Source organism: Macrobrachium rosenbergii, chromosome 36, assembly GCF_040412425.1.
Source record: "Macrobrachium rosenbergii isolate ZJJX-2024 chromosome 36, ASM4041242v1, whole genome shotgun sequence".
NCBI classification, from domain to species: domain Eukaryota; kingdom Metazoa; phylum Arthropoda; class Malacostraca; order Decapoda; family Palaemonidae; genus Macrobrachium; species Macrobrachium rosenbergii.
The window spans coordinates 28823469-28850436 of NC_089776.1; the positions used below are offsets into that span (position 1 = coordinate 28823469).

Below are 26968 nucleotides of genomic sequence, written 5' to 3' on the forward strand. Positions count from 1 at the left end.
GGAATTTAATAAAAGTGTGCAGACCTGGACTTGGGATCAGGTGGTGGGTTAACCTTTAACCTAGACTGCCCCTGCTATGTACAGTCATCACATCTAGACAGCTTTCTATGAAAAGAGTATTATTAAAAGGGGTTCTTATAATTTTATACAAGTTTTTCACATTCCAAGTATGCTAAAGAATTAAATGGGTAGCAACTGTTAAGCTTGAGCAGTAAAAGTTATTGCCATTGCAAATAAGTTTCAGATACATTCCAGTAAATGTATGCCATTAATATACAAATGTATGTTCTCTGTTAATACAATATACTTTTATTTATGCAATTCCTTTTAATAGTTCATGAATGTTACATGTCATCATTACTTTTAGTAAAGGTTGTGCCCTTTTATACGTACTAAGACAACTTAATTCAATACCTGACTTCTGTCAATGTTTGTGAGGAATTTAGATTTTACTGAAATAAAAGAACTACGCAACAAGGATGTTTTTTGAGACAAACTTACTCAATGTGAATTTTCATCACAGCGTAATAATAGCTATTCATTTTGAATCTACTGTGTAGTGAAACTTTATCAAACAACTGCAACTGCCTGCAGATAGAATACATCCAGCAATGCAGCCAGGACAATTGTCCCCTTGTTAAGATTATACATTGGAAGGGAGCAGAGAGAGGACATGAAAGAAAAAAAAAATTTAACGTAATGTTTGTCATCTGTTCAGAAAAAAACTCTAGTTTGATGATATTTTTGTATTTATTCATAAAAATATAATTTTGCTTTTCCAATTGCGTTGGAACTGCAAACTGTCCTTTGTTTCAATTGGAAAAGGCTCCTTTTGAAAACTGACCTCAAATAAGGATTAAGTTGAGAAGAAGTAGTCTTCATTTCAGCTGGACTGTTCGTCACCTCGTGCAAATGGGGATTCAGCGTTGGTTCTTAGGAAGTATTCTCCCTGTAAACTGAAGGGTGTAATCGAAACGTGAAAGAACATTAGTAGGAGCAAGGTAAAATGTGATATTTTTTAGAACAAAAATGTAAACTCAAGACTGTAAAGAAGTAACATGATCCAACTTTTAGGTGTTTTTTTTATTTTCCGGTCCAAGAGGAGAACAGTTCTTCGATTGGTAGTGGTCTCCCCCCAAATTTATAATTAAATGATAAATATTTCAATGACTGCATGGAACTATTAAAATGAGACATAGTAAGCCTACAGTTTGTGATTGAGGACAGATCATCCAGTCAAAATTAATGAAAACAGACTTCTTTTTAATCAGTCAAATGTTTATCAAAGGATCATCCATCAGCATAAAAATCTCTTAGTAAAAACCAAGGCTACAAATATATCATGGCTTCCTGAGTTGAAGTACTGTTATCCTAAAATTTTCATGAACACATTACAGTCTACGCAAACGTACCACCCAAACAACAAGCACTAAGGAAGACTGAAAGGTATCATACAACAGACTGACCTCTGGGCTGCATGGAATCCCATTTCAAGACAACCTTTCCCGCAAGTCTGGCACAGACCATCCATGTAGGACTCGTAATCGGAGCATGGCCATGACTTAAACACCCTGCCGGGGTCGAAGGCGGAGATACTTTCTACCCAAAGGGCTGTCACCCTGTTGTGGCTGCATCCCTCTGTGGATTGCAGAAGATGTCAACTCCAAGTCGAAAATGGAACGATTGCGTGGACCTACCTTAAAGGAAATAATTGTTTTTAGCACCTGTACAGTTTTGTCTTGAAGCTATGACCTATATGAAGCTGTAGGATTAAAGAACCGTAGAAATTCTCTTAGGATAATGTGTACCAAATGAAGAAGTGATGGATCACACTGTAATAATAAAAAGACTTCAGAAATGGAATGGTGTTGTAGGCCTACTTTAAACGAAATACGTATTTATAGGATCTGTACAGTTACGTGTTGAATCTTGATAACTTATATGAAGCTACAGGAATTAAGAACCGTAGAAATTCTCCTCAAGATACCGTGTGTCATTTAAAGAAGTGATGAAAGATCACACTGTAATGTGAAAAAGCCTTCAGATATAAACATTGAATGTTAATTTCTTCTTCAAAGGTAGTGAACATAGGTCTATTTCTTATTGGTTTTCATATCAAAGGGTGTACAAAAAAAGTGAATAAATCTTTAGACAGTGTTTTAAATTTCAGAGGTAACAGGAAAAATTTTATCTGCTAATTTTAGAAAACTTTCTACTACAGATTTCTTAATTTCTGACAATCAAACACACGCACATTAAGTTCAACGTTGGGTGCAGCTTACTCATGAATGTTGACTTTTTAGAAAAACGTTCTGGTTTTATGGTGAATTTTGCTGCTCCTTTCATCAATGTCGGTTACTATGGTAAGCATCGTTTTACCAAAGGTGAGTATTCTAAAACAATTCAGGCAATTTTCTTAGTACAAGGATTCTTGTAAACTTCTTCAATTTTCTCACATTATGATTCATATCCTGTTCAAAATGCCTTCAAGACACGCTACATTTTATATATTTCGTCGGGGTATCATACAGTGACAAGGATAAGAGTTAAACATTCAGATTTATTATAATCTGTATTTCATGTCACTTGATTTGTGTAATTGAGAATCATTTTATTATTTTTATTATGAGAATACTTCAACCTAAAATGAATTTTTAAAATTTATTCTGATTAAGGTCAAGAGGGTACCTCATGCCTTCTCGTAATTGAAAATATCTGTATTAAAGAGATGAAAGTTCATGAACAGGTAGAAACACCTTTTATCTCTTTTCTTTCTTTCCACGGCTCCTGTGCAGTAACAGAGCACGACATGGCTTCCTTAGTCCTATTGGCCTATGCACTTCAAAGAAAGTTTAATATCCTTTACTCACCAAAGAGATCCGTCCAGTCGTCTATGATGGAGCCATTGACGACTTCGCATCCCGGCTGGTGGTGTCCCCCGTTGGGGAAAAAGTCAACGTGTCCTACGGGCTCGAATAGTGCAATGCAGCCCTGAAGGGACAGGGACCCGTTTCAGAGACGTATCCAGACTATACTGATTTGTCTACAGTATTATCAGTGTATTTTAGCTGATAAGGCTCAAAATAATAGAAAGGAATTGCCAAGCGCTAGCTATGTGCTATGTCTGCCCATACAAGAAAACGTTTTAGGTACGAGTTTCATTTTGCTGTCTTGCATAGAAAAAGTAACTTAGAGGAACTTACTGGTGTTTTATCAATGTTAATAGGAAATTTTAATCGATTAGGTTAAAAAAAATGATAAAACAATAACTGACAACATCCATAAAAGAAAATGTTTTAGGCACGAGTTTCTTCTCTGCTATCTATAACAGACAAAATGACTAAGTTGAACGAAATTATTGGTATTTTATCAGTATTATTAAGACATTTTAATCCATAAGGCTCAAAATAATAATAAAACAGCAACTGACGAGCGCCAACTATGTCTGCCCATACAGCAAAATGTATTAGGCTCGTGTTACACCTCGGAAGAAGTCAAAACAAAGCCTTGTAACCAGAATTCCTCATCTGTAAATCATCCCATACGTTACATCAAGGATCGAGCCGCCGTTGGCGTGTATGACGTCCACGAAACCAGCGTCCGACTTGTCGATGCGATGTTCCGAGTCCTTTGCGTAGAACAGGGGTCCTGCAGGATCTAAACCTGTGTTTTAGAAGAGCAAAGAAGAAACTTACAGGAACCAAGATGTGATGGGCAAGAAATATAACAAATTAATGGAAAGGTAAAGATTGTAAATATGATCTTTGAATACTACACAATACTATTTCCTAGATATCAATTTATAACTGATAATTAAATTGAAATTTACTAGACCTCTAGACCAGTTTGTATAATTTCCTCGACTAAGTGACAAGAAAGGATCTGTGTGATACAGCCTATAGTCATTATTATTATTGTTGTTGTCATGAGAAAAAGACCCAGAAAAGCTAAAAATTTGAGAAGAACCCTGGATGATGCCAACAGATGATAGAGAGAGAGAGAGGTTGGGATGATACACCGTGTACCAGCATCCTCCCCCTCTCTGCAGCCCCTAGACTATAAACAGCAGACTGCAGACAGTAATACTAGTAATGATAATTTAGAAAACTTTTAATCTATAACCGTTATCGTCACACAGATTACGAAGCATTGTTTATGCAGTAAAGATGGTCAGTTTCCACAGTAATGAAAAATATTTCTGCTATATATCTTACCCGTGATTCTGGCAATCTGACCAGACCTGATACGCTTGCCTGTCAAGCCAGCAGCCTGGGCACCGAGAGAATGACCGACTATGTGTATCTGAGATGGCTGGAGACCCTTTTCTGTATTTATCCAGTCAATTAGGTCAGCTGTGTAGTTGGCAATCTGTAGATATTGAAGAGAATTATAACAAAGTTAATTCCGTGAGAAATGAAAAATCGATTAAGTCAGCTGTTTAGTTGACCATCTGTAAACGTTGAAAAGAAGTAGAGGAGACAAGAGTTAATTTCTTTTGAAAGGAAATTAGTCAGGTTAGCTATGTAGTTGGCAATCTGTAAACACTGAAGAGGATAAGAAGAGACAGTTGAATTCCTTGAAAGAGGAAATCAAATCAGGTTAGCTGTGAAGTTGGCAATCTGTAAACACAGAAGAATCAGGAGAATGAATGTCACGAGTCAAGAGACGATTTTCTAGTAGTTATTATTCTTTATAACATGGATCTGTAAAGCAAAGATTCAGAAACAAAGTTCACTGACAAGAAATAGATTTAGTATACATAAATATTATTAAACCATAGATATGACATTATCCTAAAGGATGGTCTTCTTGGTAAACAAGAAAATTCGAATTCTGAGACCGCAAGGTCTCTCTGAAGTAGAGCATTATTTATACGCAGAGAGAAGTTTTAGCCTCAACTGGAAGTTCACTGTCGTTGCTTTATTCTCAAGGATGAACTTCCTTATTGATGAGGACATTCTTGATCCGAAATAACTACGTTGCTCACTGCATTGCAACATTATTTATGCCACGAGAGAGAGAGAGAGAGAGAGAGCATTTATTGAACATAAAAAGAATTCTTCAAGTGTAATTGGCGCAGATTACTTGAATGGGCTCTTTTGGATTTGTAATAGACCTCTTCAGATTCTCTCTCTCTCTTCTCTCTCTCTCTCTCTCTCTCTCTCTCTCTCTCTCTCTCTCTCTCTCTCTCTCTCAGCACAAAACAGCAGCATGCGTTCATACGAACCTTGAACGTATTTTCAAATGCCAAGTTGTACCAAGGGCTGGGAACTAAAGTCTGCCAATCTATCGAGATGACGTTGCAGTTATACAATTTCAATAAGCCTGAAAGAATGTGTGCTATATGTATATATATATATATATATATATATATATATATATATATATATATATATATATATATATATATATATATATATATATATATATATATATATATATATATATATATATATATATACATATCATATTATTTTCACGTATTTAAATCAAAATTAGCGTTTATTTAAGCATGCTAGGAAAAAATGTCTATTTAGTTTAATGTTTTTATATAGTTATTAATAAAAAAATGGAAAAGTTCTCTATTTATATATATGTGTGTGTTTTCACTGACTTGTTTTAGCCCTCCTAATCCAGCCACATTCTCCGTGGTCGTTGAATCCGTGGTACATCATATGCGTAGGGAGAGAAGGGTCCAGCGGCGATTCATTCAAGTTCGTGAGATTTCCCGGCAGAAGGCGGTAGTGTTCTTGATCGCCAGGGTTAGACCTGTGATAAAAGATTTTCGTAAATATCTTTTTTATCTCATTAATTGAGGCGTATCAGTACCTTCCTGTGTAAGATTGTCAATCTACAGTTTTTATTTAAACTTAAACAACTGTTTTTTTCTGATATTTGACATAAATAGATACGAAATATTCCCATATAACTCAAGATTTGTATGCGAAAACTTTTGTCAGGAAACTCATGAAGAAAAACGCCAACACTTTCCCCTGCAAGATCGTTAATCAACAGGTTGTTTTAACGTAAACGGCTACGTTATTTATGTCACGGCAAATAAATAATAATCTCAGATATTTCAAGAGCGGATTAACTAACCTGGTCCACAATAAGAATCGGACATCACTCAAATTACCCAGGTGGCCATCATCGGGCTCCGCTCGTCGATATTCTTTATTTGCCTCATTTTTTTCGACAGCTGGGACACCTGCGCGCCACTTGGTCACTGTTACGACAAGTGCAACTCCTGCTGAGGAATTTAGTAAGGTTAGATAAACCCAGTTCAAAGGTTTCTTGATTGTCGCTAAGTCGCTTTCTACGTAAGCAAACGTTATCATACTGTGGGCTACACGTGTATCAGAAACCCTCGTCCTGAAACTTTCAGCTTACAGTATGTACCTAAACCACTTCGACACAGAGTTTAAACATCAAACGATACAGAAAAATACAGTTTGTCAAAAATACTCTGTATTCAGTTCTTCCTCTGCAAAGATGGACGCTTTGAATAAAAATAATTGTTTCTAGAAACGAAAAAAGAGATTTTTGAAACTACTTACCCACCAGGCCGAGAACAGCGAAACGAAGCATCGAATCAAATCGATTTTTATTTCAGATTCCTAACAAGAAGGAGAGGAAGAAGTTGGTGTTTTATGTTCTCGTCACCGACCAGGGAAGAAGATTCTACCTCTCAGTCTCTCACTCTCACACGAGTAACCAACCTAGACTGAGCAGCGAGTGAATCACTCAGCTAAAGATATATAGAGATGACTGACAGTCGAGTGGCCAGTTAATCGCAGGAGCTGAGGGCTGATTTGAGTAAGGAAAATAGTATTTTGTGGCATTTTTGTTCTGATAAAGAATATATAGAGGTCTGAGATGTAGCAGCGTGTGCTGTTTATAAAAACAGTTTTTATAAAATGAGGCAAAGACGTAAACAGGGTTCTGAGGGAGTATGATAAAGCAGTCTCATTAGAGAGAGAGAGAGTTGAAAAATAATTAGAAGTGGATGCTGCGTGGGAAATTATTATCTTTCTTTGAGAGAGAGATAGTTGTAAAGAGAACAATTTGAAGTGGATGATATGTGGGAAATTATTATCTCTGAGAGAGAGAGGAGAGAGAATAACAACATTTATCTTGTCCCTGAAAAGCTTTTCGTACCCAAATTTCTTCAGCTCTGTTTATGTAAACAAAATCCCAGTGGGAAATATGAACTGCTTCCCAAACAATGTGTCGATATTTTTGCGTACCCCGGGAGAAGTGACCCTGGTAATTTGTGACGCTAGAATACTTTCAGTCAATCAGTCATTCTTTACACATCGTAACTAGGTAACTAGTCCACCACTTTCCACATTTTGCGTTCAAGTGGGACATTGCCCGAAGAAATACGGTATGGATTCTTCCTCATTTCCTGTAGCATCGAACGTTGTGTGTGCGTGTTAGAGAGGGAGAGAGAGAGAGCGCGAGATAGAAGACAAGTTACATCTCTCTCTCTCTCTCTCTCTCTCTCTCTCTCTCTCTCATTCTGAATCTAGGTAAGTTATCAAGCTACTGGGAATTCTTGGTACCCTCTTCATTGATCAGGGATCTCTCTCTCTCTCTCTCTCTCTCTCTCTCTCTCTCTCTCTCTCTCTCTCTCTCTCTCTCAATTTAATTTTCCAAACTTCATCATCTTTACGTCAAGTCTTGAGAATGTCTAATTCAAAGGTTATTATAAGATTTTGTACAATTGTATTTAAAACTTACGTTTTAGCGTAGGCCTGAATAATAATAATAATAATAATAATAATAATAATAATAATAATAATAATAATTCCAAAGATAGGTCTTCTAAGAATGTAATACTAATAATAATAATAATAATAATAATAATAATAATAATATTATTATTATTATTATTATTATTATTATTATTATTATTATTATTATTATTATTATTATTATTATTATATTATATAATGGAGAAACCATTCCACAGTTTTGTATGGGTACAAATATATTAAAAAAATGTCTATACCCATACATAACTGTGGATTGGTTTCTCCTTTTCAAGACTCGTGCTAGTACGAGTATTTTTTAATAGTAATAATTTTAAAATTCGACATCACCTGTTTCTGTCTGTTGTATTCGACACAACGTGAAGAATGTTATACACTCATGACCAGGCGTTTAAACACGACCATGTGTAATGTTGTCAAATTCTCATAGAAGTGTTAGCATACGGTAAGTTTCTCAAACACAATTAGACATTTTTAAATTTTCTGGCTTTTTTAATTTTGTTTTTACGTAGACGCGTATTAAGGAATTCTGAAATATTGATGATAACTTTCTCCTTTCTCAGGGTCTATTAGACTTACTTTTTTTTTATGTCTGGTTTTTATTCTAAATTTTTCTCGATAGTTTTTCTCGATAGTTCCTTAACACAGAGGCGTGTTAAGGAATTCTGAAACACTGATAATAACTTGTTAATGTAACCTTTTAGAGTATATATCTTCTTGAATTAAACGTAATTTCTCCTTTCTCAGGCACTATTAGACTTTTTTTTATAATCTGGTTTTTATTAGAGTTTGCTCAATCTTTTCTTTTAAGTTTTTACGTTGAGGCTTAATAATGAATTCTAGACAATTAGTGCTAACTTGTTGCTGTCACTTTTTAGAGTATATTTCCTGATACAAACAATTCCTCCAGTTACCAGTTTATCCCTGAAGATTCTCCCCACCCGTCGAAAAAAATATTTCTCTTAATACGTAACGAGACCCTTAATGCTTGTAAAACACAAACAACAATTAACGAGCCAGTTTAGTAAACAGACCAATCCTCATTCGCCTTCTTCAACCTGTGTCTCATCTTATGAAAGATACCATAATACACAAGTTTCGTGTCAGTTGTATGAAGACATACGGCGTCAGATAGACGCAGTTTTGTGATTTTTGTGGATTTTATGTTCCCGGTTGGTCGACCGTCTTCAAAATGCTACGGTTTTGGTTTATCGTCCTGGCTGGTAAGATTTTTGTGGTTGGAGTTTTGTTAGGTTTATTTTTCAGTAAACCATTTGCTTTTATTGGAAGTGCTATAAATTCGAAGGATATTGTTATGCCTCTTTCTCTCGTTCATCGTTTTACTTTGGGCTCAATGTTATCCAAATTAGGAAAACACTGACATTTGATTGTACTTTCAGACGTGGCCAAGCCTTTATAAGATGAATATTTTAACATGCCAAGGTTATTGAGACGTGGCCTGGCCTTCATAAGTTGAATATTTTAACATGCAAATGTGATTCAGACGTGGCCTAGCCTTCATGAGTTGAATATTTTAACATGCAAATGTGATTCAGACGTGGTCTAGCCTTCACAAGTTGAATATTTTAACATGCAAATGTGATTCAGACGTGGTCTAGCCTTTATAAGGGGAATGATTTAACTTGCAAAGGTGATTTAGACGTGGCCTATCCCAAAGTTGAATATTTTAACATGTTAAGGTTTTTCAGACGTGACCTAGCCTTTATAAGTTGAATATTTCAACTTGTAAAGGTGATTCAGACGTGGCCTAGCCTTTTATAAGTTGAATATTTTAACTTGAAAAGGTGATTCAGACGTGGCCTAGCCTTTATAAGTTTAATATTTTAACATGTAAAGGTTTTTCAGACGTAGCCTAGCCTTTATAAGTTGAATATTTCAACTTGCAAAGGTGATTCAGACGTGGCCTAGCCTTCATGTGTTTAATATTTTAACATGCGGTGCACTGTACTGTAGGCATTACTTAAGGTTCTTTGCAACGTCCCTTCGGCCCCTAGCTGCAACCCCTTTCATACCTTTTACTGTGTCTTCATTCATATTCTTCATCTTACCTCCCATCCTTTTCTAACAATTGATTCATAGCGCAACTGTCAATATATCATGTTCAGTCCTATTAATATATCACAGAGGGAAGACTACGTTTCATAATTCCTCAAATAGGGTGTGACCCCAGTGGGTCTCTGGATTGAGGTGGGAACCAAAACGAGAGTTACACCATTATAGATAATTTTAGTTCATAAATCACTAGAATAGAAGTGCGCATGTGTTATTTCTCAAAGAGCTTAGGAACCACCTCATGAGAGGGTATGGAGGAGTACTACTAGAATTATTAAGAATGGGAATGTGTAGAAAAATGACGAAGGCAGCTTATGTGAATGTATGTATATCACACTAATGAGGTTTGCTCTTTATTCCACGAAGAATTTTTTTCATACCAATACTCATAGAATTCTGTCTTTTTTATATATATATAACTATATAATTTTCAATATCAGTGACATAAAAATCCATGATTACTTTAATATTTCGCAAAGAAACCAAACTTTACAACTTAAATGTATAGTGAGGATGAATGGAATCACTGAATTATTGTTGTGAAAGTTTAATATTTACTTAATTTTAACTGTAGCAATCACATGACTTCTATCCCGTTTAAGTGCAGATTGGGTTATGATATTGTAATATTTTTAAATAAAAACTGTCGTAATTTGGTATTTTCAGCGTAGACATTGCAAGCAGTAGGGTGGCAGTTCCCTTTCAGTCATGGAGTTTCAAGATTGGTTAGATAGGACAGTAGCCGAATGTGGGTTAGCTTGGAAACAATATACAGATGTTCAATTTCAAATGCTCACGAAACGGCTGTTTTCTAAGACGTGTTCCATTGCTTGTCTGTTTAGAGCACACAGCAATTTATACCCAGCTTATAGTAAGACTGGTTAGGTATGGTATAGCAGCAGACTATGGTTAGCAGACAATGGTTAAGTGGAAAACAGTATGTGTTCAGTTTCCATTGCTCATGAAACGGCTGTTTTTCAAAGACGTTTATCATATTTGTCTGTACAAGAGCGCACTGCAATATTTGCTCAGCTTATAGTAAGGTTATCTGTGGATTTAAGTTTTTTCTCTTAGTACTGACCAGGATTAGTGATGCCTTTAGGCAGTGGCTACAAAAAAGTGGTATGTATTAGACAGAAAATGTAGCCCAGCCCCCCATCTCTCTCTCTCTCTATATATATATACACACAACTATATATGATGCTTTGCAAGGTTTTTAAAATAGTTTTTCCTGCTTGACATTTTAAAAGTATCTGGCTTCAAGTAGTCCTGTACATGTTGAGGTATATTCTTTGAGAGTTTGGTAATGGTTTTTCAATTTTGAATTAAATTTCAATCTTATTTGAAGTTATTTTAAACATCTGGAGAAAGTTTTATGTAGGCCACATTACTGGTAAAACAGTCTGCTTGAAATTTTCCATCTGAACTTATCTGTAGTTATCAATAAAAAGTCTTTCTCAGAAATCTTTATTTTAAGACTTTTCCCACCAATTTTCAGCAACTGCTCCAGCCAGCTGGCACGTAGTTGGCGAAGGCCCTGCCATCAACGTCGGGCAACTTCCCACCATCAGCCTTGGCAAGAGAGTCCCCACCATCAACCTTGGTGACTACCCTACCACTGAATTCCACCTTGATGACGTCGCCAGCTTCTTTGGTATTGAAGCTGGCTTCAAGAAAAGTTTCAGAGTGCCAGACTTGTACAGAACTTTAGGGCATCTTGGTACTCTGGACGATGTCAAGTTTCTCCTGTGGACAAGGTCTGTGTTAAATCCTCCCCAGGGCAAGGCTAATCTTGGGTATTGCAGGGTGTTTATAAAGCTACTTCTAGTGTCATCTGGCCTCCTGAATTTATCTGAGTTTAATCTTATTCCACTTTATTAATACGATCTGCAAACAAATTTTTCATGTTTCATGTTTTAATTTCATTCAATTTTGTTTAAACTGCAAATAAAATATTATTGCCAAAGGATATTGGTGATGTCTTAGTGATGCTTTCAGTTTGATAGATTTGGTGTAAATCTTCTGAATGAGGTTTTAAAATAAATATATTTTGAAAATTTTGGTCACGTCCTTTGTACCATAACAAGGCTATAGTTTTAGACTTGACTTAATAGCTGTTATTTTGTCTTTGGTCATAAATTATAATTTCTCTGCCCAACAAATCCCATTTCTTTCCAGGTCAAACACAGGTGATAATGACCATTATAACCTCCAGCCAGGAAACCTGACCAACCTGGCTTTCTCGCCCTTTGACCCATCATTTCCCACGTACATTATCTTCCATGGTTTCGACGACAATGGAAAGAACACGTGGATCTTGCACGCCAAAACAGGTAGGATTGTTTGGAAATTGTATGAATAATCATCATTGGTACAGAATATATTTTTTTTTACGGATTTTTTTTTAAATTTTTTACAGATTTTCTACTTTTTAAAGTTAGCCTTTATTGAGTCATATTCTGACTAAAAAAGGAATGTTAAATCACATGAATACTGTTTTCAGGTGTTAAGCCATTATTGCATTTGGAGGCAGTTTAAGTTTTACAATTTACTTTTTTACTGCATTTGGCAGTTCCTTTATTTGAGTCGGGTAATTTAGTCGGGTTTTCTGAGTCGGGTTTAAACTTTAGGAATGTTTCACATTTAGTTTTTACTTTATTTTTGGGTTTAACTTTATTTGGAGTCAGGAAACAGTCGGGTTTTTTTTACTTTTTTTGACTTTTTGGGTAATCCAGCAAACATCTCGTTTTTTTGTATACTGTTTTCTTAGTGTCATTTGGAGGCAGTTTCACATTACTATTACATTACATTTGGAGGCAGTTTGATATTGGTTTTGGAGGTGGTTTTATAGTCGGGTTGCTTTTCGGGTTTACACTTTATTTGGAGTGGTTTTATACTGCATTTGGAACCAGTTTAAATTTACGGGTTTTCTATTTCGAGTCGGGTTTTACACTTTGTTTGGAGTCGGGTTTTACACTTTGTTTGGAGTCGGGTTTACACTTTGTTTGGAGTCGGGTTTACACGGGTTTTTGTTTGAGAGGTTTTACACTTTATTTGAGTCGGGTTTACACTTTGTTTTGAGTCGGGTTTTTTACAGTCAGGTTTACACTTTATTTTGAGTCGGGTTTTACACTTTATTTGGAGTCGGGTTTTACACTTTATTTTGAGTCGGGTTTTACACTTTATTTTGAGTCGGGTTTTACACTTTATTTGGAGTCGGGTTTTACACTTTGTTTGGAGTCGGGTTTTACACTTTGTTTGGAGTCGGGTTTTACACTATACGGAGCCAGTTTTATACTGCATTTGAATACAGTTTTATGCTGCATTTGAATACAGTTTTATGCTGCATTTGAATACAGTTTTATGCTGCATTTGAATACAGTTTTATGCTGCATTTGAATACAGTTTTATACTGTATTGGAAGACAGTTTTATACTGTATTTGGCGCCAGTTTTAAAATGTTTTTGAAGACTTTTATATTTGAATACAGTTTGAAGTCATTTGAATACAGTTTTTTATGTACAGTTTTACTGCATTTGTATGGAGCCGATTTAAATACAGTTTTATGCTGCATTTGATACTGCATTTTCAGTTTTACTGTATTTGAAGCCAGTTTTTTTATAATGTATATTTGAAGCAGTTTTAGGCATTTGAATACAGTTTTATGCTGCATTTGAATACAGTTTTATGCTGAAGAAATTTTATGTATTTGGATAGTTTCATATTGTATATGGAACCAATTTATAGTTTTATGCTGCATTGGAACCAATTTATATTTGAATACAGTTTTATGCTGCATTTGGCAGTTTTTTATTTGAATAGTTTTGGTTACAGTGCATTTATACAGTTTTATAATTGAACTAGTTTTATACTGTATTTGGCTGCGCCAGTTTTAAAATGTTTTTGAAATTTTTATAATTTATTTGGATAGTTTGGAGCCGATGTAAAAACTGTATTTGGATCCTGTTTATACTGTATGTGGAGCCAGTTTTATACTGTATATGGAGCCAGTTTTTATACTGTATGTGGAGCCAGTTTTTATACTGTATATGGAGCCAGTTTTTATACTGTATATGGAGCCAGTTTTTATACTGAATGTGGAGCCAGTTTTTATACTGAATATGGAGCCAGTTTTTATACTGTATTTAGAGCCAGTTTTTATACTGTATTTAGAGCCAGTTTTTATACTGTATTTAGAGCCAGTTTTTATACTGTATTTAGAGCCAGTTTTTATACTGTATTTGGAGCCAGTTTTTATACTGTATTTAGAGCCAGTTTTTATACTGTATTTGAAAACAGCTTTGTACTGTTAATTTGAAACCAGTTTTTCTTTCCAGCCTTACTTGAATTGCAACAATGTAACGTCATTTCTGTCGATTGGTGGACTCTAGTAATGCACCCTTGGTACAGAGAAGCCGCAATGAACTCATATAAGGTTTGTGGAATAATGCTGCTATAATTTGTCCTTCTTCATGACATTGATATTCTTTTTTACCTTTGAAATAGCATAGTTTAACGTCCTAATCAATGTCTAAAAGGGACTCCTTTGGCAGTTAGATTTTAATTTCCCGGTCTAGTTAATGGGCAGACTTTTTTCCCCTAAAGATTCAAAAAATCATTTTCCATAAATCTCCAGGGCAAAGGTTTCTCCCAATTACTTTTTCCCTAATTCCTTAAAGGACAAAACTAGGGCACATTTTTTCAAGTTACAAAGTTTCCCTTAAAAATACTTTCAAGGTCAATTTTTTTTCTTAAGTACTTTCAAGAGTAACCTTTTTCCCAAATCAAGTTTTTTCCTTAATACTTTAAAAGAGCAAACTTTCCCTACGGATACTTTTCAAGAAAAACTTTTCTGAAGGGTGAAAGTTTTCCCAGTAGATATTTTTAAATCTGAAGATCTGGCTGAAAATACATTAGTCGAATCTTTTCCCCTGTGAAGATCGTGCGAATTTGAAACTTACACAATAGGTATTTTCAAGGACGGCCCACCTGCACCTTTTAGTTCAGTCTCGTTTACTGTCGATTTTAATAAGTTCAGTTTCCAAAGTTCAGTTTCCAAGCGACCCAGACTTGTTGTGTAAACGAATTTAAACATTTTCTAATTTTACCAAGTTAGGAGTCCTTGTTAAAACATTTGTGCACTCGATTTTCAGCTTCTTTTCTAACGTTCCATACTAGTTTTTAATGTAAGAATTTACAAAAACTTTGAGTAACTTTTTTTTTCAAATTTTACCAAGTTAAGGGTCCTTTCTTTACATGGTGTGCAGTTGATTTTATCAGGATTTCTTGGCATAAGCCCAAGACTTGTGTACTAGTTTACCAATATTTTGAATTTAAAAAAATGTTAATAAGCTTAACCAATTCTCTCAGGTGGCCAACTACACAGCTGGCTTTATAGACTGGCTAAACGAACAGACTGGCTTACTCGCTTCTCAAATTCACATCACTGGGCACTCTCTTGGAGCCCACGCAGCCGGCTTCACTGGGAAGTACATCAGATGTGGCCAGATAGGGAGAATCACTGGTGAGTTCAACTCTTAGAAGGGGCTAGACAGCCCTCGTTTGCCCTGTTGAATGGTTAGGTCACACCGCGGTTCTAAATTCTGTTGATGAGAGAAGGCGGAGGGTGTATGACGACATTTGATTTTTGCTTTTCACCCCGAATCATCAGTTATGAAAATATGCCAAGTCGGGATGATTGACAGTTGAGATTACATATTTAGTTTAGTTTATTTCTGTATGCTCCACCCAAACCATTCCTAAAGTGTTTTTATTGCAGAAGTTCTCAAGATTAGCTTAATAATCATACACAAACTCAGTTTAAGATTGCTTCTGACCATCATGAAAACTTGTGGTATTTGAGAGTTGGAGGTAATTTTTCGTGACCTAGATGGATGTTTATTGAATTTAAATATTGTTACTTATCCCAAATGATATATTCAGACAAGCTTGTTAGTCTTCAAAATTAATGTTTAAAGATATCAGTTATCTCAGTTTCAGTTGTCTCAGATTTAACATGTGTGAAGATATATTCAGACAATTTTTTCTATTCAAAGCTTTAGCGGTTAAAGATAATTAATAATCTGTATCCGCATTTTCTTTTAACATAGAATAAAAAGGTAAATATTGCACACAGGACATGATTTATACCAGGTGACTGTTCTTGAATTCAGTTTAAGTGATCAAACTGGGTAGTAAACCCATTTTACTTAACTGTTAACAGGACTGGATCCTGCAGGACCCGACTGGGTAATAATCATATTTTACCTAACTGTTAACAGGACTGGATCCTGCAGGACCCCTGTTCTATTTTAAGGATGCCGACAACCGTATTGACAAGTCGCAAGCAGCCTATGTAGATATCATCCATTCAAACAGCGGACGAAGTCGTCTTGGTGAGTTCACTGTGGTTTCTATGTACGTTTTGTAACCAACCAGAATCATGTTTACAGTGTACAGGACTGTGCGGAATTTGTGCCGCGGGAAGAAAAAAAAAACTGCAACGTCTTATTTAACTTTTGGTCAAAGTTAAACTTGTATAGACACAGGGCAGTGAAACTAGTGTATAGACACAGGGCACTGAAACTACTAGTGTATAGACACAGGGCACTGAAACTACGAGTGTATAGACACAGGGCACTGAAGCTTTTAGTGTATAGACACAGGGCACTGAAACTACGAGTGTATAGACACAGTGCACTGAAACTACGAGTGTATTGACACAGGGCACTGAAACTACGAGTGTATAGACACGGGGCACTGAAACTACGAGTGTATAGACACAGGGCACTGAAACTACGAGTGTATAGACACAGGGCACTGAAACTACTAGTGTATAGACACAGGGCACTGAAACACAGTGGGACACATTGAAACTACTAGTGTATAGACACAGGGCACTGAAACTACGAGTGTATAGACACAGGGCACTGAAACTACTAGTGTATAGTAGGGCACTGAAACTACTAGTGTATAGACACAGGGCACTGAAACTACGAGTGTATAGACACAGGGCACTGAAACTACTAGTGTATAGACACAGGGCACTGAAGACATAGACACAGGGCATTGAAACTACTAGACACAGGGCACTGAAAGACATAGACACAGGGCACTGAAACTTGACACAGGGCACTGAAACTAGTGTATAGACACAGGGCACTGAAACTACGAGTGTATAGACACAGGGCATTGAAACTACTAGTGTATAGACACAGGGCACTGAAACTACGAGTGTATAGACACAGGGCACTGAAACTACGAGAGTGTATAGACACAGGGCACTGAAACTAGAGTGTATAGACACAGGGCACTGAAACTACTAGTGTGAAACAGGGCACTGAAACTACGAGTGTATAGACACAGGGCACTGAAACTACTAGTGTATAGACACAGGGCACTGAAACTAATGAGTGTATAGACACAGGGAGTGTATAGACACAGGGCACTGAAACTACGAGTGGACACAGGGCACTGAAACTACGAGTGAAACTACTACAGTGTATAGACACAGGGCACTGAAACTGAGTGTATAGACACAGGGCACTGAAACTACGAGTGTATAGACACAGGGCACTGAAACTACCAAGTGTATAGACACAGGGCACTGAAACTACTAGTGTATAGACACAGGGCACTGAAACTACGAGTGTATAGACACAGGGCACTGAAACTACGAGTGTATAGACACAGGGCACTGAAACTACTAGTGTATAGACACAGGGCACTGAAACTACTAGTGTATAGACACAGGGCACTGAAACTACGAGTGTATAGACACAGGGCACTGAAACTACTAGTGTATAGACACAGGGGAGTGTATAGACACAGGGCACTGAAGACACAGGGCACTGAAACTAGTGTAGACACAGAAACAGTGTATAGACACAGGGCACTGAAACTACTAGTGTATAGACACAGGGCACTGAAACTACGAGTGTATAGACACGGGGCACTGAAACTACTAGTGTATAGACACATGGCACTGAAACTACTAGTGTATAGACACGGGGCATTGAAACTACTAGTGTATAGACACGGGGCATTGAAACTACTAGTGTATAGACACGGGGCATTGAAACTACTAGTGTATAGACATGGGACATTGAAACTACTAGTGTATAGACATGGGGCATTGAAACTACTAGTGTATAGACACAGGGCACTGAAACTACTAGTGTATAGACACAGGGCACTGAAACTACTAGTGTATAGACACAGGGCATTGAAACTTGTTAGACATAAGCTTGTGTGTGTTAGACATAAACTTGTGTGTAGACACACATGGCATTCATTGAAACTTGTTTCGTGTATAGACATAGGGCAGAGATTGAAACTTGGTTTCATGTACAGACACAGGGCAGGAATCAAAACTTGTTTCATGTATAGGCACAGGGCAGGAATCGAAACTTGTTTCGTGTACAGACACAGGGCAGGCATTGAAACTTGTTTCATGTATAGGCACAGGGCAGACATTGAAACTTGTTACGTGTATAGACACAGGGCAGGCATTGAAACTTGTTTCATGTACAGACACAGTACAGGAATTGAAAACTTTTCATTTATAGACACAGGGCAGAGATTAAAACTTGTTTCGTGCATAGACCCAGGGCAGGCATTTAAACTTGTTCTATGTATAGACACAGGGCATTTAACTCAAATCTTTTTAGGGGGTAGTTCTCTGTTAGGCTGAATGTCATGTATTACAGTAGGTGCAATAATTCTTACTTCGATAAATTACTTAGAGCAAGTTGTCCCCTTTGTTACCATATGATGGCCATGGAACGACATGATTTAAACATGTGATTTATAGATGGAACACCACAGGGAAGCAATGAAAAACTGCTGTAAATCCTGACTGGTGTCAGCTTTATTGCTGAGCCACCTTCATAGGACTGGTACAAAATGGTAGAAATTCACATTTTACATGTTACCAAGACAGTACATACGTTCTACCCTCATTAATGGCAGGTCAGCCTTTCAAATTAGATTATCTTGCTGGAGCCCCGCTTACTTTTCATCCCAGTCACTAAGATCTTTCATCTAAATATTTTTTCTATTTCAGGGTTGTTATGGTCTGTACGAAGCTGTGGGCCACGCTGATTTTTATCCTAATGGGGGAAGACACCAGCCTGGATGTTTGAGTGGGAATGCGACAATATTAGATGACTGGCAGGACTTGATGCGTAAGTATCTCTCTCTCTCTCTCTCTCTCTCTCTCTCTCTCTCTCTCTCTCTCTCTCTCTCTCTCTAACCTAACTTCCATCATACTTTGGTTCCTTTGGTGACCGGAAATACAATGAAGGGGGGTGTGGGGTGAAGCCCCAACTACCTATATTCTACACTGAATACAGATATTACCTCTTGCCAGAACATACGAGCTTGCCAAGAATCTTTTAAAATGCGGATAAGCTGTGAAGTAGCATTCCACCACAGCCTTTTTCAATTTAACATCATTTTAACCGATATTTTACTCATTTTAGTGATTTTCCCTAACTTTGCCTCCCCCACCCAAAACCCCCAGTTCCCATCTGTGGTCCCCAAGATTGTTGGGTGGTTGAAAGGGTTTACCCCAGTTTTATTGATACTGTAGCAAAAAAAAAAAATTTTTTTAGCTATTTCACAGGTTTTAACGTAACTTCCGAAAATGATGCGGAACTATTGCTCATAATTACCTCATCCTCTCCTAACAATTGATTCATCATTTTTACTGCCAATTTGTTTCAGTGCTGAATGAACCTCATAGGTTCCAGCACTTGACCTTTGGCCTTAATTCTATATTCTATTCTCCATTCTCGACAACTCAGTATTTAAATATTTAAATTTGTTTATATAATTGAATACTGATAGCCTCCTTTCTCGCTCCTGAAGACAACTGCAGCCACGCGAGAGTGACAGACTTCTGGGTTGAAAGCATAACAGCGCTGGAACCCCAGCAAATGTTCACAGCGTGGCCATGCCACGATTATGAGTGTTTCGCCAGTGGCCTGTGCACCGCCTGTGGGCCACTAGGCTGCCCCCATATGGGTTTCCACGTCGAAAAGAGGTTAGTGATTGAAAGGTCAAGTTTAGAGTTTTTTTTTTTTTCAACTCTTACGATGTCCATTGACCTTATACGCTGATGCAACTAAAAATTTATCAGAACTTTTATATTCCGTGTGCAATTTTGTTAAAGCGTCAGAAACAAGGCTTAGTGCAGAAAAAATTAGTTACTCTTTTTAACTTGACCCTGCTTCGTGGCGGAGATAAGATTGCTTTACGAAGCTGATGTAGACGCTTTTATATCGGTCTTGTCCAGATTTTATTCAAGTCTTAAACTACTAAACAAGAAGTTTCTTAGTCCCCAAACACTCTCTCTCTCTCTCTCTCTCTCTCTCTCTCTCTCTCTCTCTTTCTCTCTTTCTTTCTTTCTTTCTTTCTTTCTTTCTTTCTTTCTTTCTCTCTCTGCCCGCCCCAGATTTTGTCTATATGTATGGTATGGTCTTGATTGGAAATTCGGTTGGAAATCAAAGTGTATCCCGGAGTGGGGACATTGCTAATCTTGCATTTTAGATAGTTTCAAAGGGCCTTTTTTTGTTACTTTCCAGCATGCATGGCATTTTTTACCTGAGGACTCGGGCAGAACCCCCATATGCTCAAGGCGATCAGCAGTAGGGAGACATGACGAAAGTTGCCTCTCGAAATTTCAAGATTAGGCAAAACTTTCACTTGGTCAATTTTTGTCAGCCACCTTTTTGGCAGTTTCGGAAACGCTAGTAGCGGACGTTTGTCAAACAGGGGCTTGTTATTTGAAAGGTACATTGTAAAATTTAACCCTTCTTAACGTCATTTAAAACTGTTAACTTTAATTGTAGATGAGGCTCGCTTCTAGACTAGTTAAGGGTTATGTAAATTTAGATTTCAAAGTTTTTCTTGTTTGTGAACTTATTTGCAGACTGCTTTTGCGTTGTTTATATTCATAGAAAGCTACTTTTTGTTTTAGTTTAATTTAATTGATACGGAATTAACAGCAGATTTTTGCAGTTTTTAGCTTGATTGGAATTTTAATTGAGAGGATCTCTATTTTAATCTATTTTAATTCAAGAGTTTTAAAATCTTAATTTGGTCCAACATTGATGTTTTGCGTCAAGGTTTTTTCCTTTTAATTTTAAGGGATCCGCTTATAAAAATGTTGAATTTTTATTGGTACGTATTAATTTTAAAGTTTATAATTGTAATATTCTTTTGGATGTAAATAAAACACTGTAAATCCTTTGTAAACGACTTTTTAGTCAATTAACTCTTTTTAAAGATTTAGATTTTAACGAAATTCAGTTTTGAAAATTAAAGAATAAAAATTTTCGTCAGGTTTTAATTATCCGATACTTTTGTACCTAAAAAGTTGCGATTTCAGTTCGCAGTTGACCTAAACACTACTGAACAGGAACACTTTACAGATGGCCTAGTCACTTAAGATTTTTCTGGGCAGATATACAAAAAGTGAGTTGTGCTATAAGGAACACTGGGGTAATCTGCTACAATCTGCTACACTCTTGATAGATTTTATAGAGGTAGTGTCACTAGTATGTGAAAAAACCCGTATAGTGATAAGATCTGTATGTTGGTTAGTCGCACAAACTTTTTTTTTTTTTTGTCCGAGATCAGTTTTTCTTTAGAGAGGTTACGAAGAAAGCCAATGTAGGCAGCTTAAGTTTAGGTGAATAAATTCCTTTTAACTTGTTTTAGTGAATTTTTTCTTAACCTTCCAAGACAAACGCGAATAATGCTTTAATTGCTAGGTTTCTGCGATGGTCCACTTACGTAACGTTTTGACTTAAACTGGTTTGTTGGTTCCATTACAACATTTGAAGGTTTATTTGTAAATGTGTACAAGTTTAATATACACGTGATCTGTTCAGACTTATTGTGCACACACCAGATGACTAATTTATCAATTTATCCTTACATAGTTTCTCGTTGCCATGTCACCAAGCCATAAACAGAAGTGTCAGACAACTGGCAGTGTTGTGGGCTGAAATAGGCCTTTTCATGACTCCCTTGTGCTCATGAATAGGTTATGGGAGTGTCTAAGCCTTTCATGGTTCCTGTTACTTAACAATGCAAGCCACAGTTGTCCCAAAGTGCTGTAGGAAAATTGATGAGGTATTATTTATTTAGGGGATACTATCTAGGCTACCTGCAGAGTTTCTTGTGTTTCAATAGAGCAGAGAATCTGTCGGGAAAATAGGACGAAATTCTAAGGTAACTGAAAAAAGTGGAAATTGTGATAATTATGAAACAAGAATAGCTGCTGTTTACAGGTTTCTATCATTGAGGCTTCATACTTCAGAAGTTCATTATTTAATAATACTAACTTTTATTGCGTTGAAATTCTTATGATAAACAATACCTCGAAGTATATTAAGATTTTGAAATAGTTAAAATAACAATGTAACGAGAACATTTGCTAATTCCAAGCCTCTATCACCAAGGCGTCATATTAGTTTCATTAATAGATGTAGATAATGTATAGCATTAATACTAGTATGATATCTCACAATTTATTGCGATTTTTTTTCATGCCAAGGAATAATTTTCACTTGGGCTGTAATGCGTTCCTAATGTCGATTTACCTGTCACAGTATAAAAAAAATTAGTCAAGAATGAGGTAACGACTCGAGATAGTCACTCGCTCACTATGTTGGCTCTCAGACACCTCTGTGACCCGTTGCCCCTCCCGGCGGACATGGTCAGTGAAGTTGATATTGAATGAGTCGCCGCTTGCATCACAATCCCAAGTTCTGTTGAAAGCTGTTATGGACAGTTAGTGTAAGTGTCTGTAGAATAACAGTTGCTAACATGACCGAGAGCCACAGGTACCGTAGAATTTGATAAAAGTCCTTGTATAGAATAACAAATACCAACACAAGCAAGATCTACAGGCACTGTAGAATTGTATGAGTGTCTTTATATAGATTGATAATTATCAATATGAGCCGGAGCTACAGGTACTGTAGAATTGAGCCAGTCCTAGTGTAGAATAAAACTTGCCAACATAAGCAAGAACTACAGGTACTGTAGGATTGTACGAGTCCTTGCGTAGATTAACAATTGCCAAAATGAGCAAGAGCTACAGGTATTGTAGAATTATATGGGTGCTTTGCAGTCAGCTTTACATCTTAGTAAGTTAAAAACTAGAGGATACGATCCTTGGATCTAAGAAAACTAGAACGATGTTGGCAGGCGTGGCAACACAGTGTTCTAGTAACCTGCAAGTTCTTGTTATGTTCTTAGTGAATAATATCACCCACATTCCTGTTAAATTTTAAATGTGATCGATTAATGCTCGCATGCAGGTGAATAAATTAAAGGAATTTGTACCTTTGCCCGACTTTTCTACAGATTGACAATCATCTGATTATCTGTCAAGCTAATTTTATTATCATTGGCCTCGTATTCTTATACAGTAGGTGACAGATCTTTGTCTGTTGTAAGATAATATTTTCCCACCGTTATGAAAAACAAACTTGACTAAATTGTGTTCTAGACGAGAAAAATTTCTTATTCAAAGACCAATACAATTAGATTTCCAGGGCAAATAATAATATTCACGATAGCTGCCAATTGTCTGTCGTCACCATCTCAAGTATGTTTTGGAGCTCAATATTTTTTCTATATGTAAAGATAAATAACGAAGAAATTTTGTACCGCAAAGGATGATCATAATTTCATACCTTGCTATTTTCTGACCTGGTCTAGACGAGGCAATTAGTTGCTAGTCCCATCGGCCTCTGTAAAGTGAAACATGCAGTCATAACACAAAAGGAAAGTCCCTTGGTATTTATTACGTGCAAGTTGCGCACATTTCAGATGACACAATGTTGCACTTCAAGTGACGCAATGTTGCAAAGACTTAAAAAACGCCATGTTGCAAGTAATTCAAATGACGCAATGTTGCAAACGCTTCAAATGACGCAGCACTGCAAAGACTTCAAAAGAGGCAATGTTGCAGACACTTCATATGACGCAGCATTGCAAAGACTTCGAATGACATTCAAAAGAGGCAATGTTGCTAAGACTTCGAATGACATTCAAAAGAGGCAGTGTTGCAAAGACTTCGAATGACAAAGGCGCAATGTTGCATGCCAATGCATCATAAAGTATTTTATTGAAAGAAAGTAACACCCTTTTTTTTTTTTGCTGCCCAATTACTACTCCTACGCAAGAAGGACCAGCTAAAAGTTTGAACTTATTCTCGGGTAAATGTTGCAAATGTTCAGAGCTCTTAAGATCTAGATGGACATGCAGATTGTAATAGACGATTTCGCGTGCCGAGAACAGACCTGGCGATTCTGCTTTAGGTATTAAGCGATTTTGACCAGCTAGGTTTCATTTCGTCTCTCTCTCTCTCTCTCTCTCTCTCTCTCTCTCTCTCTCTCTCTCTCTCTCTCTCTCTCTCTCTCTCTCTCTCACTGGTTTATTAGCTCAGAATAAAATAATCCGTTCAAACGAGTTGGTACAATGTTTTAGCCGCCATTTCGTAACTGAATTCCATAACCTAAGTCAATTGAACTTCATAAGAAGCTATAAAATATCCTCCAGAAATATTTTGCAGTTCTTGAACCTTCACGAGGTCAGGTCATGAAGGTGAAACTGCAGGCTTATCTGATATTTACTCACGGACAACCCTGAAAAAAAAAACTGATAATTACGATAACGACATCGTCCAGAAATCGGGGAAAAAAGCAGGTGTATTTTTTCATTCCCCAAGAAAAAGAAAATGGGCTAAATTTTTTCCTTGGGCTGGGAAATATAACAAGTTAACTAGGCAGGTTTAATGAGACATCTTTCAAAGACTTGTCGCATGCTTAAGAGTTGAGGACGTACGTGACGTCACGGGGCGAGGGTCTTGGTTGGTGGTGGGCAGGGAATCGATAATTCCTAGCCAAGGACGCAAGAAGAAGCACCAGTGTTTTCTATGGCAACTCACGACGAGAGTTAAGTCACCGGAGTGACTGATGGCATTGCAGACTGGCGAGTAATTCGTAGACACAAAGTTTATTTATTGTTTTTTTTGACTTAACGGTATCCTAAGTCGTCGTTGTATTTGTTAAAAGACCTTAGGATACATTCAGTTATTAAAGACACTAATATATTTTATAAGACACTGTCGTATTCAGTAAGAGACACCGCTGTAGTGGTAAGGGTATTGGATTCAGTAAATATCTCGGTTGTATGTGACGAAGGCATTGTCATATGCGATAAGATACAACTATGCATTGATAAGCCTGGTTTATTAAGGCATTGCATGTTAGATGAAGGACGCGGATTAATTTGATAAGTCATTTTTTATGTATGTGCAAAAGACATCAAAAGGTCATACATTTCGAAAATAGTGAAACGATGAATAAAATGAATAAGATGAATAACAAACGCATGAATAAACCAATATCCATTCATTCATTTTCATTCAGGGCAAACAGGATTTCTCTCAAGTTGGTAGTTAGGAGCTGGCGTTTTCAAATATTTTTTATATCAAGTAGGATAAAATTCGTAATGACCTATGTACACTGGGCACATATTGGTAATAGATAATGGAAGGTTTATGTAGCTATAAAGATAAGCCATTGATCTGCTTTTTCAATTTTGAAAAATTCGAATAAACACAAGGAAAGTAATGTCCACCTGATTTACCTCGAGCATTTAAAGGCACAATAACAATTATGACTTTGTATAAAAGTGATATTTTTCGTCGCTTATTTTGTGGTCCAAAGTCCCATCCACACAACTTTTAAAAACAAAATCGGGAGAAACAAAAGCACCAGAAATTCTTTTATTCTCTTTTATTTCTCCTTTCTGCACAGTACATCAAAACAAAATGATTTCACAATTTCATAACATGGGGGATGTTCGCCTATACAATGGGAATTTTAATTTTTGTTTATTTTTGCAACAGAAGAAACAAGTAGAGATAATTTTTTTTTTTTACAAAATACTTTTTTCCAATAATTTACACAAGTCATCCTCTATATCACTTCTGTACAGAAGTGGTCCTCTTTTCAACATTTAAATAAGACACTGATATATTGCATTTGCAGCTTTTTGCTGTGGCAACTGGATTCAAGAAATCTGCGGAGAAATTGAAGGCATCTGATATTCGGGAAAGTAGCGAAAATTGAAAACAGTAATCATTTGTAGGGGTTTGTTATTAAAGCTGATTGATTATTTTCAATATAATTTTAGATGTGCGTGAGACAAAAATGTTAAATTTTTTCTCCCACCAGTCCAAAATAGTCACAGGAAGAAACTTAATAAAAGAACCGCTTGTGAAAGCGATAAAAAGCATTAGAAAGCGAAATAAAGTAGAAACATCCCTTATATATGAGTATTATTAACGTTGACTTTAGTTTTAAATATAAGTCAAATATATATGAGACAAAAAAGTTGAATTTTACTCTTACCGATTTATCCATATTAAATATCTTTAAAAAAGTATTTGAAATAAAAAAAATTTAAAAAAATATTTTTCCAAAATATTGATTAAAAATATTAAGAATATTTAAAAGAGATATTAAGTTTCTCCTTAACTTTCCCCCCTAAACTTTCTCTTGGTTCCAGGTGCCCGGCGAAAAAGACTGCTAGTGTTTGATAAAAGACACTTGTCATATTTGATAGAAGACAATGTCATAACAGATATAAGACACTTGTCTCGTATTGCCAAAAAGTAACTGCGTCGTTCCTCAGAAAGATATTAGAAGGTCGTGCATTTCAAAACAAGTTGGGAAGGAGATTTAAAATGTCAATAGAATAGAGAATGGATAATTTTTAAAAAAGTTAATAAATAGATGAATAGATATGTATTAAGTCCAGGAGAAATCAGGTATTGTATGGAGTTAATAAGATACTTTTGAAATCATATTTTCAACATCAGAAAATAAAATAATGTTTGAAAGAGAGATAGCCTCATTTGGGAATTTAAAATTGAAATAGAGAGCAATTCAGCTTGGGTGTATATATATATATATATATATATATATATATATATATATATATATATATATATATATATATATATATATATATATATAATATATATATTATATATATATATATATATATATAATATATATATATATATATAT

General features: G+C 36.1%; 2 protein-coding genes and 1 long non-coding RNA gene across 6 annotated transcripts; 2 read left to right on the top strand and 1 right to left on the bottom strand.

Moving 5' to 3' along the window:
- Positions 1 to 731: 731 nt before the first annotated feature.
- Positions 732 to 6785, bottom strand: LOC136825040 (pancreatic lipase-related protein 2-like). 3 transcript variants are annotated; one of them, XR_010849228.1, is made up of 9 exons: positions 6558 to 6785; positions 6100 to 6250; positions 5615 to 5769; positions 5228 to 5325; positions 4215 to 4368; positions 3551 to 3663; positions 2871 to 2991; positions 1467 to 1697; positions 732 to 956 (listed from the first exon to the last, which is right to left on the bottom strand). XR_010849228.1 is itself a non-coding variant. In XM_067081092.1 (9 exons), exons 1-9 carry the CDS (start codon positions 6586 to 6588, stop codon positions 884 to 886), a joined length of 1065 nt encoding a protein of 354 aa, XP_066937193.1. In that variant the 5' UTR covers positions 6589 to 6780; the 3' UTR covers positions 732 to 883. The 3 variants fall into 3 exon arrangements, 2 of the variants coding, with proteins under 2 accessions (XP_066937193.1, XP_066937192.1); XM_067081092.1 differs by having other exon boundaries at positions 1467 to 1638; positions 6100 to 6247; positions 6558 to 6780; XM_067081091.1 differs by having other exon boundaries at positions 1467 to 1638; positions 6558 to 6775.
- On the top strand, positions 1689 to 3841 carry LOC136825043 (uncharacterized). The gene is made up of 2 exons (XR_010849230.1): positions 1689 to 2384; positions 2796 to 3841. It is a non-coding gene; the product is annotated as an uncharacterized lncRNA (long non-coding RNA).
- Positions 6786 to 8739: 1954 nt separating the features above from the next.
- Positions 8740 to 21188, top strand: LOC136825044 (endothelial lipase-like). 2 transcript variants are annotated; one of them, XM_067081096.1, is made up of 9 exons: positions 8740 to 8998; positions 11347 to 11605; positions 12027 to 12181; positions 14186 to 14283; positions 15219 to 15372; positions 16130 to 16243; positions 18913 to 19033; positions 19719 to 19893; positions 20435 to 21188. In XM_067081096.1, exons 1-7 carry the CDS (start codon positions 8968 to 8970, stop codon positions 18948 to 18950), a joined length of 849 nt encoding a protein of 282 aa, XP_066937197.1. In that variant the 5' UTR covers positions 8740 to 8967; the 3' UTR covers positions 18951 to 19033; positions 19719 to 19893; positions 20435 to 21188. The 2 variants fall into 2 exon arrangements, with proteins under 2 accessions (XP_066937197.1, XP_066937199.1); XM_067081098.1 differs by lacking the exons at positions 18913 to 19033; positions 19719 to 19893; positions 20435 to 21188 and having other exon boundaries at positions 8839 to 8998; positions 16072 to 16238.
- Positions 21189 to 26968: the final 5780 nt, after the last annotated feature.

Bases quoted from the DNA above. Each gene is read 5' to 3' on its own strand.
- LOC136825044 (XM_067081096.1), top strand. From the start codon at position 8,968: ATGCTACGGTTTTGGTTTATCGTCCTGGCTG. The intron at 8,999-11,346 runs GTAAGATTTTTG...ACCAATTTTCAG, and splicing joins TTGGTTTATCGTCCTGGCTG to CAACTGCTCCAGCCAGCTGG. The intron at 16,244-18,912 runs GTGAGTTCACTG...TTTCTATTTCAG, and splicing joins CAGCGGACGAAGTCGTCTTG to GGTTGTTATGGTCTGTACGA.
- LOC136825040 (XM_067081091.1), bottom strand. From the start codon at position 6,588: ATGCTTCGTTTCGCTGTTCTCGGCCTGGTGG. The intron at 6,251-6,557 runs GTAAGTAGTTTC...TAAATTCCTCAG, and splicing joins CGCTGTTCTCGGCCTGGTGG to CAGGAGTTGCACTTGTCGTA. The intron at 5,326-5,614 runs GTCAGTGAAAAC...ACATTCTTTCAG, and splicing joins GATTAGGAGGGCTAAAACAA to GCTTATTGAAATTGTATAAC.